The 13,834-nt window shown below is 32.6% G+C and overlaps 1 protein-coding gene across 2 annotated transcripts in view; it reads right to left on the bottom strand.

Annotated features, from left to right (window-relative positions):
* CSMD3 (CUB and Sushi multiple domains 3) overlaps positions 1–13,834 on the bottom strand; it is a 1,203,192-nt gene that overhangs the window by 398,182 nt on the left and 791,176 nt on the right. For both annotated transcript variants that reach the window (XM_047783389.1, XM_047783390.1), the window contains 3 exons: positions 8,675–8,791; positions 3,055–3,270; positions 1,194–1,382 (listed from right to left, as the gene is read on the bottom strand). In XM_047783389.1, coding sequence (XP_047639345.1) covers positions 1,194–1,382; positions 3,055–3,270; positions 8,675–8,791 — 522 coding nt within the window. The remainder of the gene's footprint in view (positions 1–1,193; positions 1,383–3,054; positions 3,271–8,674; positions 8,792–13,834) is intronic.

Below are 13,834 nucleotides of genomic sequence, written 5' to 3'. Positions count from 1 at the left end.
TGGGACATAGTGCCTCCATTTAAAAAAAAAAAAAGAGTTCCCTCTATGGCACAGAGGTTAAGAACCTAAGAACCTGGCTGCAGTGGCTTGGGTTGCTGCAGACATGCTGGTTTGACCCTGGCCAAGTGCAGTGGCTTAAAGGATCTGGCATTGCTGCAGCTTACCATAATCACATATGTGATTTACATTCGATTCCTGGTCAAGGAACTTTCATATGCCACAGGTGAAGCCATAAAAATTTAAAAAAAAGAGAGAGAGAAAGTCCTAAACCACAGATCAAATCTCCACCACTCTGCCTGATTTTATATTATATTATAACTTATACAGATCTGTGACCCACAATTAAATTTACAATTAAATTCAAATTAAATGCTTTTGAGAGTTTTAAGACCTTTATGAAATAATAATAATAATAAAATATCACTTGCATCTTGTTCTATCATAAAAATGAGTACTGATAACACTGAATGGCTGATGACCTAAAAAAATACTTGCCTCTCTATGTACTAATATATATATAGAAAAATGACTTAAGTCCTAGTGAAAAGTTTTTCATTTTCTTTACAGATTTTTTTATTAGTAAAAACATTTATTTCCAAAGGTTGAGGTAGTGTTCCAAATTTCCAATACTTTAATTATTGTTATTCTTTATCTCACAACATGAAATGAATTACCATCTTAATTCAACTATCACAATAGATCAATTCTATAAATTATAATATTGAGTCAATACTTGCCTTCATACCCCTTTAATTAATTACCTAGTATTTTTCCTTACAATCATATTTCATGTATGTTAATTTTAAGTTGCAAAATACTATCAAAACTTCACCCAAAAAAATCACCTATTAATAGCATATAAGAATTAATTTTCTGTAAGCGCTCAAAATATGATTCTATCATCTATCTACTATCTATCATCTATCTATCTATATATCTATATATATTTGTCTATCTGCATTTTCATTCCTTATGCCCATCATCTGAAAACAAATTTAGAAGCATGGTTTCTTGAATGGAGCAATTGAGAAGGCAATTGAGGTACACTAGATTACCAAGTGGAAAACAAAATTAAATACTAATATGAAATAAATGAAGAAATTCAACATATTACTAAAAAAATGATGTATAATCATGCAACTCCATGGACAGTGACTACACATACAAGCAAATGAAAGCAGCTGACCACGTACCCACACACCTTGGCAGAGGTGCACTCCATACTCGTCGGCCACCACCAAGACAGATGATCTCTGACGTCCCTTCCAGACGATAACCTGATGAGCATGAGAAGGTCAGAGTGTCACCAACTCCAAAGCTGAACCCAATTCGGTTTCCAAATTGAGGAATTCCAGGATCTTTGCAAGGTTCCAGGTTATATTCTGTAATTAGTTTGAAGAGAACAACAACAACAAAATGTTTGTAGAATGTTCCTTTAACTTGCAAACTGGATGCTTTATGGGTCAGCCATACATTTTAAAAGTGACTATATGTATTATTATCAGTTCATGCTAATGGAACACATATTTTTCTTTTGTGAAAGATTTAATCATTTAATAAATACTCGTGTGTGAAATTCAATACAGATGAGAAAATTTCACCTTCTGAGTGATAAATTGAAAATGCACTTATTTACTTCATATTTTCTCTTCTGCATTAAAAACATTTCCATTTCATAGATTTTTGACTTACAATAATCACATAATAGATTCATATTTTCAGATGCACAATAACATTTGGAATTAAATCATTGGTATTTTGAAATCACTTTTACTTAATAGTTTTAGTCTAAATGACAAAGGCTCTTGTGCCCCTAGTATATAAGAGATTCAGTTAATCCATATTCTGAAAAATACGTGACTTCAGATGCAACTGTTTATGTAAGATTGAAATGCTCATAAACTGAAAATTGTACAAGAAAACTTATAGATTTATAGATTTATACAAGAAAATTTCACCAAGCAGTAAATGAACATCATGAAAATGAACAACTCTTCAGGGTATGAGAGTAGACTTAATTAAACAATAATATTATAATTTATATACAGTCCTAAGAAGAAGTAGCTTATTTAAAAAATATACCAGGGCACACACTTAGTATGTAATTGCAATGGAGAACAGAGGGATTGTTTCATGTTGATGACCTATTATTTCATTGTTTAAAAAAACTTATTTGGACATACTTCTAACAGTCTAGATTAAAATGACTATGCTCATTTACTGTTCAATATTGAAACACTTCAATTATTTTAGAAGACAGGTATTTCTATAGAAATACTAGAATAACAATTGAGCAAGTTTAGCATTCTAAGTTTTATTTATATAAATTACATTTTATTTATATACTTATGCAAAATTATATATAATGTTAGCAAGTTGGCATAAGATTTACTTATTAATTTGTTTTTATATTCTTTTTCATTATTCCATTTAACTGGAAAGTAAAGCTACCTTATCATACTTTGTATTCACTCTTGTCTTCTATTTTTTTTCACTAGAATCCAAGTTATAATGTTGCCTATAGATGAGGTTATTCTAGAATAAAGGGATAACCACATTAATTCGTTTCTAGATCATCTAGTTCCAAATGAATAAAGTTTACCTGAATCTTGGCCTCTAAAACTATGCCTTTTCTCAGAAACACAAAATTAGAATAAAACTAGAATACCACTGGTTAAATTCACATTGCACTTATAGTCTAATTGAAACTTTAAATATTCATGTAGATATATATCTAAATTTTCATTTTAAGTTCACCTGGTATGTTAGCAAGTTTTTCTCTCAGAATTCTGCAGGAGTGCAAGTTAAAGAAATATATTTTTAATGTTCTTCTGGAAGAATTTTAGTGAAATATTTATGCTATTGTTTAACAGTCCCTTTTAATAGACTACTTCAGACAATCTTCAAACTTTAAAATCTTTCAAACTTTCCTTAAAATTGGTTAACAGATATTTCTTTAATTTTTTCCTTCTTTTCTCTTTTTTGTCTCTATTTTGTCATACATAAGTCATGCTCATGCTTTTAAAAATCTGATTTCTTAACTTATTTTCTTACCAGAGAATGTAATATTGAATCCTTCATACGATATTGAAAAATCTGAAATGAAGCGCAATTGAGCCCTGAAATTTCCATACAGACCAGCATTGATTGTTGAAGGAAGTTCTGAACCAGTCAGACGAGCAAGTGGTTGAGTAAAACTACCGTTCTCTGTGATCAGCAAGTAGTCATGATGGTCTTCCAAATGAAAAGTGTGAAAGTTAAATTGCACACCTATTAAGAAAAAGAAGAAAATCAGACTTTTAAGCTATTTCACTAAGATAAACAGAGTTACCAAACTAACTAAAATCAGGAGTCTTCTTATGATTGATTTCTCTGAAAATGAAAGGTGCTGCTATAAAATATTCAAAACAAATAGTATAATATCTTTGGGTTTTGTTTGTTTCTTTCCCTTAGATTCTCTATAAGGTATATAATGAGTCAACTTCTTGGAAGCAAAATTTTGAAATTAAAGCCTAAAAAGGAATCAAGTTTTCTAAAAATTTCAAGGAAATTATATTTTCTATTAAAGTAGAAGTTCTTTGACAAAAGTAACCACTCACTCGACTTCTAACAAGATATGACAGATTTACTAATTTTCCTTAGTAGTTTTTATGATGGATTCATATGACATATACCCTTTTGGGTCTGAATTTTTACTGAACTTTAAGTGTGTTAGATTAATCTATACTTTTGCATGTGGCTGTAACTTGTTTATTTTTAGTGATACATTTCATTTTTTTTAAATGCACCATGTTCATTTATCTGTTCAACAGTCAATGGTCATTTAGGTGGTTTGTGCTTTAGCATGAATGTAGATAGTGCTGCTATAAGGTATATCTTTTGAAGAACATGTATTTATTTATTTATTTATTTTTTGGATAAATATCCAGGAGTAGAATCAGTACGTAGTGGGAAATAAATAAACATATATATTATATGTATATGTATTTCAGCTTTAATAAATAACTGCTTACAAAATGTCTGTGTCAGTTTACATTTCCATCAACAAATCCAGTTGCCCTATATCATCATTGAAACTTGAAAATTTTTTACTTTTTCATTTGTTCTGTCCTACTGGGCATGGCGTGGCATTGCATTGTGGTCTCATGTGAATTTTTAATGACACTGTCTCAAACACATGTAAAGGACTAATAATTACACACACACACATATAGACACTTCATACTATGTGTAAATTACAAAATGAAATAAAGGATTATACCACACTCATCTTTCTCTTGAAGTGCTTAATAAATTTTCTTACTTGATCAAAAGAATCATCAAAATCTTCAGTAAAAAATTCAAAAATCCAGAGTATGATAAGTAACATTCTTTAACATTATTCATCAACTGTATAGCTCCAAATGCTGGATAGTCTTGGAGTCCTCATTGTTTTTGTTTGTTTGTTTTTGTTTTGTTTTGTTGAGGTATAGTTGACTTACAATGTGTTAGTTTCAGGTGTAGAGCAAAGTGGTTCAGTTATATATGTATATTTTTTTTTCAGATTCTTTTCCACTGCAAGCTATTATAAGAAACTGAATACAGTTCCCTGTGCTATCCAATAGGTCCTTGATTAACTATTTTATATATAGTAGTATGTATATGTTAATCCCAAACTCCTAATTTATCCTTCCACCTCCATTGTTTGAAAAAAGTGATATAAAATGAGACCAAAACAAGTAAATGGAAAACATAAGTAACGATGAGTCATTATTGCAAAATGGGCAAGTGATTTTAATTTGGAAAAGATCTGATATGTGCAATGATACTATTTTCCAAGCTCTTTTTAAAAATGTTCACAGTTTTTTTTTTTCTTTCTCTTTCCACAATGAGTCCTTTTTAGGACTGGTCCGTCAGTCAGTCTTTCAAATATTCTTCAATATAAATGTGGAAATTGACACTAACCAGATGTTAATGAGAATAGAGTGTCAGTGTGACAAGGAGAAGATACTTTGTCACCTAGATCAACTGATAACCAGACAACATAAATGGAAATTCATATAAGTCAACTTGATTTCAGTCAGAGACTAGAACTAAGAAAAACTATCCTCAGATAACAGAAGAGCAGATGGACAAAAGAGAAAGAAATCATTTTGCATATTTTTATTCAAAAAATGTGCTTGTTCTGATATGCCCTGAATTAAAATGTAGGAATATTAAAAATTCTGTTAGATAGTGGTGGTAATAAACTCACTGTCAAGTATTACATACATAGCTTTTCTAAGATGCAGTCTCCATTTGTAAAATGGGTTTCTAATAGGGTTGTCTTATAGTTTACATGAAACAATAAACAGAATGACTTGGCACAGTGTTTTCACAGAGGAATTGCTCAGCAACCGTTAGCTAGCATTATCATTTAACCCTTTAACATGAAAGTTAATTCTTTTCATGTCCCTCTGTCAACTACTTTATAAAAAGAAGCCTCTATCTATCAGATTATGGTTTAAACAATAAAATCTGTTTTCACTAAAGCAAAACAACATAAGACCTTCTGCTAAAAGTCAATTAATCTGAGTAAGGATATGATACTAAGAACGTACTATATTCTAGGTACAGAATATGAAAATTTAGAAGACTGTAAATAATTCATGGTCTGTCTGAGGGAAAAACATATGTAAACCGAAAGTTCAAACATTCTGCTAAGTTCTATAAAAATGATTAATATGACTCAATACAGGAGCACAGAAATAAATATAGTTTGTTTTAAGGATCAGTAGAGGCTTCTAAAGGCAATGACCTTCAAAAGAGAGCAGATGTTTGTGGAGGAGCAATCCTGGGATAGACTTTTCAGGAAGAAGAGGCAGACAGGCAAAGACACACTTCTTAATAGGGAAATAGATATTGAAGAACAGTGAGAAAAAAGTCCCTGGTTTCAACATCATAGTACCTTCTCATAAGAGTGATAATTCAAGAAGCCTATTAAGGCAATTTTTGTTAGATATATATATGAAAAGACTTGGGATCAAAGTTAAAGTATTATGAGTATCTAGGTTTTAGTTATAGTAATAACACTAGCTGTGACTTTAGGGGTACCTTATAGGGGTGTGTGTATAAGGGTGTGTGTCTGTGTGTGTGTCTGCTGGGTGAGAGGTTATATTACCTTGACAGTTTCTTCCAACTTTAAGAGATTATCCTTCACATAACTTTGGCTACACTTTGGAGTAGTTTTACTTCCAACAAATTTTGTTGGCTCTTAAAAGAAAAGCATATAATCTGCATTTCTCGCCATGTAAATACAGATTTAATTAACACTCGCAACCTGTGAAGATGCAAAAACTTAAGTGTTAATTAAACCTCTATTTACATAGCAAGCAGTATGTAGCCCTCCATTTTCTTGTATAATACAAGTAAGCTTATTTTAAACTCCATTAATCCACTGCACACCAGAATAATAGGATGCTTTGGTTAGCTTCCAGCAAAGAGTCTTCTATTATGGAAAACAACAAAAAAAGACAGTTTACAAAGTCTTCCATCTCATTCCTGCTATGCAATACCAGAATACTCATTTTAATGACATTTTTTTCTCAATAATGCTTAATTTAATTATAATAACAGTCTCTATACAATCTCACACTCAATAAAAGGATGCCTAATTTTAGTAAAAGGTAAATTTTGAAAGTAGCTCTTTTGCCCCTCTCCTGTTTGCCCATTTCTGTTCCTCTCTAACCTCAAAAGAACCTATTGATTCTTTTGAACTGTTGATTCTTTTCCTAGATAAATGAAGTAAGAATAGAGAATTAGTAGTTAAAGAATGACTAGCTCTCTACCCCAAATGCCTCCTTAGTAATACAGCAGGCAAGATAACATCTGAAGTCAGGTAGTCCACAAGCAATGAGACTGATGCAGAACACGGCCTCCGGCCTCACTGATGATTCACCAAAATTCTTTCCCCCCGTTCATTTTTCCCTTTGAAAACTGTTACAGTCAAGCAAAATCTTTGGAGTTGGTCTCAGCACACGAAACTACCTTCCTCCCAGATTGCTCGCTTTACTGATTAATGTCCCTTTATTTTCTACTGACACTTGCCTCTCAAATTATTATTGGCTTTTGAACAGCGAGCAGACGAACCTGAGTTTGGTAACAACTTTATTTGTGTCTCAAATATTCTATCAGTACTGCAGATATAGACTACATAGTTCAGCAGGAGTGTAAAAATGCTTTGTGTAAAAAACACAGTGAATTCAAATGTATTAAACACAGCTTTTTTTAAACTGTAATATTTTCTTATTGTTAGGGTTTTTTTTTTAAAAGATCTTCTATAGTAAAATCAGTAAGTACAATATAATAGTAAAAACCAGTAAGAGCAATATAACAGCGGACTTAAAAGGAAAATAAAATGAATGAATTTACTCTTTTCAAAAGATTAGTATGTAGAAAATTTCAGGTAAATAATTTTCTTTTTTTTTTTTTTGTCTTTTTAGGGCCACACCTGCAGCATATGCAAGTTCCCAGGCTAGGGTTGAATTGGAGCTGCAGCTGCCATCCTAAGCCACAACCTTAGCAACTCAGGATATGAGCTACATCTGCGACCTATACCATTGCTCATGGCAACGCCAGGTCCTTAACCTACTAAGTAAGGCCAAGGATGAAACCCACATCCTTGTGGATACTAGTTGAGTTTGTAACACACTGAGCCACAATGGGAGCTCCCAGGATGATCATTTTCATACAGTCATATTATTGTCTTAACCATTTATATTGCTAATTTACTATTTTGGTTGTAATGCAAGAATGAAGCATATTTAGTACTACAGGGCCTTTCATTTATTTGTTAAAAGGATATTTATTAACATCTACCATATATACAGTGTGATTTTACACTCCCATTGAATTATGTGAGATATAAATGCAATTCTGACAGAAAATTTGAGACAAATATCTCCAGAAAGTTTATAAATTCATAAATGAAAATAATTATAAATAATCATAAACATTTTAAAAACAAATACATACAAATATGTACTGTTTGCTTTACAAGTGGCTCAGCACTTCATAGTCTCTTTCTATTCCTCTTAGAACTTTTGAAATCAACCTCATAACACTATGCCAGAAACAAAATAGCCATCGTATTTGAGATTTTATTGTTATGAAAATTCCAAATAACATTAGTTTAATATTTCAAAAGAAAATAAATATATTACCATTCTGACAAAAAATAAGAGTATATTAAAAAAAAAAAAAAGGAGTTCCCATCATGGTGCAGTGGTTAACGAATCTGACTAGGAACCATGAGGTTGCGGGTTCGGTCCCTGCCCTTGCTCAGTAGGTTAAGGATCCGGCGTTGCCGTGAGCTGTGGTGTAGGTCACAGACGCGGTTCGGATCCCACATTGCTTCTGCTCTGGCGTAGGCTGGCAGCTACAGCTCCGATTCGACCCCTAGCCTGGGAACCTCCATATACCGCCAGAGCAGCCCAAGAAATGGCAAAAAGACAAAAAAAAAAAGAGTATATTATAATACCATAGAAAAGTAAATATAATGTTCTGCTGCAGTTACTCAAATTGAATTTTGTGTTAGCATATTTTAGTAGTGATCTGTTTTGTTCATGCAAAATGACATTGTAAAGGACAATGAAATAAAAATAGATGCAATGAAAATTCAGAAGACAGCCCATTATCGTTATATGAAGCAAATTACCTTTTCCATGGGTTACATCAACAGTCCACGTACAATTCAGAGAATTTGGATAAAATTCTGGGTAACCAGGTGATAAGATTGTGCCACTAGGCCCTCTAACATCTCCTCCACATAATGCTGAAAATACAAAAAAACACAATCATATGATCAGTTATAGTTAGAGAGGCAGAGGCTGAACAGATCTCTCTTAAAATAGAATGAATCTGATTATCTTTGCTTAAGTTACTTCTTCATAATAACAGACGTATGTAAAGACCTCTTGCAATATTAGGAAATCATTACATCCTTTGTAGCACTACAGAAGAAAAAGGAATGTAATAGCCTCTGAGAATTAATACAGGCCCCAAGAGAATTTAGCTCAACTTTCCACATTTGCATTTGAAGAAAATACTTATCTTAAACATTTCTTATTATAAGCAACATTTGCATAAAATGGTTGTAAATTAAACATGAGTAAATAATTGTTTAGCATTAACGTTTACTAAGCTTTAAAATTAAAAACAAATTGTTGAATCTTTAGATTGCTTTGGGTAGTATGACCATTTTTACAATATTAATTTTTCCAATCCAGGAACATGGAATATCTTTCCATTTTGTTACATCTTCTTTAATTTCCAAGGAAGATATACAGATGGCCAACAAGCACATGAAAAAATGCTCAGCACCCCTGATTATTAGAGAAATGCAAGTCAAAACTACCACGAGATACCACCTCACACCAGTCAGAATGGCCATCATTAAGAAGTCCACCAAGAGCCAATGCAGGGGGGGTGTGGAGAAAAGGGAACCCTCCTGCACTGTTGGTGGGAATGTAAGCTGATACAACCACTATGGAGAATAGTAATGGAGATACCTTAGAAATCTATACAAAGAACTACCACATGACCCAGCAATCCCACTCTTGGGCATATATCCAGACAAAACTCTCCTTAAAAAAGACACGTGCACCGGCATGTTCACTGAAGCTCTATTCACAATAGCCAAGACATGGAAACAACCCAAATGTCCACTGACAGACGATTGGATTAGGAAGAAGTGGTATAATACACAATGGAATACTACTCAGCCATAAAAAAGAATGAAATCATGCTATTTGCAGCAACATGGATGGAACTAGAGACTCTCATCCTGAGTGAAGTAAGTCAGAAAGAGAGAGACAAATACCATAGGATATCACTTAGATCTGGAATCTAAAATGTGGCACACATGAACCTTTCCACAGAAAAGAAACTCATGGACTTGGAGAATAGACTTGTGGCTGCCTGGGGGGAGGGGGAGGGAATGGGAGGGATTGGGAGCTTGGAGTCAATTGATGCAAACTATTGCTCATGGAATGGATTTACAATGAGATCCTGCTGTGTAGCACTGTGAACTATGTCTAGATACTTACAACACAGCATGACAATGGAAGAAAAAATACTGTATACATGTATGTGTAACTGGGTCCCCATGCTGTACAGTGGAAAAAAAAAAGTGTGTCCCAGGAAATAACAATAAAAAATAAATTAGAAAAAATATATATATAAAAACAAAAGAAACCACAAATTGTTAACTACACAAAATTATTTCTTTTAGCTCCCCAAAGGGATATGTGTCATTCTTTGCAAAATTCCTTTTAAAACAGTTAAGTAAACTGAAAATTTTGAAGGTTGCTTTGTCACTTCTGTATTTCTCTGAGAAATATGAACAGAAAGAGGTCTCTCTCTGAGAGGATACTGATTTTTAAGTAAAACCTAAATATAATAAAAATAAATGTTTATGAACCAAGGTCAAAGTCAAATTTGATTAAATGTTCATTTATTTTAGAATGAATCAGTTTATAGTATCTTCTACAACCACTAGTTATGATATTCCAGATAATTTCATCAGTATTACATTTAAACAATGTTATAGCTAGATAGGAATGTTTATAGGCCACCTTCCTGAGACCAAGATAAGCCTATGCTTCCAATTCCATTTATTATCAAGACATTTACAATAATATGCATGGTTTGGTATCCTAGGCTCCTGTTTAGAGCCTGAATAGTCCTTTATTGGTGATTATTCTTACTGAAAATTTCAATTTCCCTCCAATTTTTTAAACAGCCTCATTGTTATTTTGTTAAGTAATTTAAGGGCCAGGGATATAATTTCCACTGTTTCTTGCTGATAATAGAGGTGCTAAATTGATCTGTTTTTACTTACGTTGCAATTTTTTCTGCTTCTTGACAGAGGACTGTTTATTATTTTATAAGATTATTTTTACATATGTCAGTTTATCCAAATACACTATATTTTATTTTATTGTCCATCGTGAGAGTCAGACAAAAACAAAACAAAAAACCAAAAAAAAACCACAGCAATACTACATGGTATGAACTTGAGTGAAATGTGATGAGTGAATATGCTCTACTGGATTAAAACCTACAATCTCTATTTGAAAGGACTATGTTTTATTCAGCAAGAGTAAAAATCAGTGAACAGAAGCATCAAAATTTTAGAAGCGAATTGGTTAAGCACCAAAAAGAACAAAAAGGATAAATGTGAATTTTTATAAAGAACATCAGACATGCACATGAATGTATGTGTATCTGGTGTGTGTATAAGTTATAGAGGGAAAGCTTTTCTATACATCAGCATTCTTTCAAATAAAGCTACTCTGTCAAATATCCTTCCTTCTGTACTTAGAGAATTTCTTGGAAATTTTCTGTCTGCAAGCTGCACCTACTGTATGTGTGGAAAGTGGATGTTAAATGAATATTCTGCAGATAAATAAAACTCAGTAACCATAAACACATTAATATGCTTAGGAGAAATGGTCAATAACTAAAACATTATTAATGGACATTTATATTGTTACTTAGATTATAATCAGATGTCAAAATATAGAGTACATTTTTATGACACAATGGATCTTTCTGTTATTTGAGAATATTAGTATTGTACAAAGGCCTTGAAAGGAACTGACTCAATTGATAGAATTTCTCAGTAAATAATGGTAAAGAGTGTGATTTAGGTCTATCTCCCTCCCTATTTTTTTTTTTTTGAAAGGTGAAACTGAAAATATGAAAATACTTGTATTTTATTTTGTATCAAACAAAACGGGAAAAGAATATAACTACTTACTAATACTCTGCAAAAACAAGGCCAGACTTATAATGTGACCTGTACTACTTGAAGACTTTTATTTCTTTTCTTTTTTTTTTCCTTTGTCTTTTCCCTTTTCTAGGGTCGCACCCACAGCATATAGAGGTTCCCAGGCTAGGGGTCTAATCAGAGCTGTAGCCGCCGGCCCATGCCACAGCCACAGCAATGCGAGATCCAAGCCGCGTCTGCTACCTACACCACAGCTCATGGCAACGCCGGATCCTTAACCTACTGAGCAAGGCCAAGAATCAAACCTGCAACGTCTTGGTTCCTAGTCGGATACGTTAACCACTGAGCCACGATGGGAACTCCTGAAGACTTTTATTTCTATTAACTCAAGCCCATAACAATCCTATGAGAAAAATACTATAGTTATTCACAATTTACAGTTAAGAAAGCAAGTACAGGGAGAACTCAAGTACTCCAGTTCCATGATCTTAAGCTGACTCTTAAATCAAGTGCTGATTTTTTTTCCCATATTCCAAGGTATTTTTCCTACCAAAAAAAAAAAAATATATATATATATACCAAACTATAATGCTTGACTTTTTAGCATTCTATCTCAATCAATCTATATAAAAATTCTTGCAAGATATCATTCATTCTCAGAAATTCATTAATAATATCATCTTCAAATCACTCTCTAAGCACCTGAACCTAAATGTGTCAGTATACTCGTCTATGTTCTTATCTTTAATTGATTTATGTTTTATGGATGCTTATTTGTCAATGGTTTTGTGTGTGATTGAAACAATTTGCCAGCAGCAGCAGCAACGGCATTTTCAAAACCTAATGAAATCCTTCATCTTTCTAAATGAGCTTATTTTACATTGCAAATATTTGGAATTATATTTGCTTCATATTATTGGCTTTTTGAACAATCAAAGATATTAACAATATGTGCATTGATATAATGCACAGTGATAGATGCTAATGCAAGCTTGAATTGTCTTTATTTTTTAATTGGTTAATTTATTACTGAATATTCTCTCAGTCTGATGATGTTAACTTCACTAAAAAGATCCCTTCCTATCTGGTGTTTTCTCTGTGATGACATGGGTTCGATCCCTGGCCAGGCACAACAGGTTAAGGATCCACCATTGCCACAGCTATTGTGAAAGTTGCAGCTGTGGCTCAATTTGACCCTTGGCCAAGGAACTTCCATATGCTTCCATATGGGTGAGGCCCAAAAAAGACAAAATAAATAAATAAATAAATAAATAAATAAATAAATAAATAAAATATTACTTCCCGTTAATGCTAAGAAAGTGTAAGAGGAAATCAAATAGCCTACTAGAATCAATCATGAGAGGCTTAAAATGCGAAGATGAATTAAAGAAGTTTTATATATGAGATTTTTTTTTCAGGTGGAGAATGGATTTTAAATATACTGGTAAAACATGGAGTGGTTATACTACTAAGAAAATTTCTCAGAGAACTTTTTTTTAAATTACTCAATGATTTTTATTACATTTATAGCTCTATAACAATCTTCATAACCCAACTTTATGGCATTTCCATCCCAAACCCCTTGTGCATCCCCTACCCTCCAACCTGTCAGAGAACTTTTTTTAAAAGAAATTCTGAGAATTAAATCAGTTCAATAAATATATGACCATTCAAATAGAAAACTTCATTAGAACAAGAGTGTTGTAAAATGATGCCATGGCCCTCCTGTGTTATCCTTATATCATCTCTTCTGAAGGAATTCCAATTTACCCCAACAACCTTGATAATCATTGATGTCATATGTCTTTAGGGATACAAACACTTTTAGAACAGATCCAATTAGGTTTATATGTTACTGAGAATGGAAGACATACAAATTATACACCAAGTGAATCGCTGAATCACTGTAGAGAATTTAGGGAGTAATGAAATGAACACTAAAAAAAAAAAAAAAAGTTTATGGTTAGACCAAGCAGCTGGCAAAAAAAAAAAAAAAAAAAAAAAGATCAGGACAACCAAGACGCAATGTTACTCTAAAATATGAACTGAGACAATTAGCCAGACATACAATAATCTTAGCTGTTA

The sequence above is a fragment of the Phacochoerus africanus genome, chromosome 6 (genome assembly GCF_016906955.1).
Source record: "Phacochoerus africanus isolate WHEZ1 chromosome 6, ROS_Pafr_v1, whole genome shotgun sequence".
Taxonomy (NCBI): Eukaryota; Metazoa; Chordata; class Mammalia; order Artiodactyla; family Suidae; genus Phacochoerus; species Phacochoerus africanus.
This window is presented reverse-complemented; position numbering and strand designations above follow the sequence as displayed.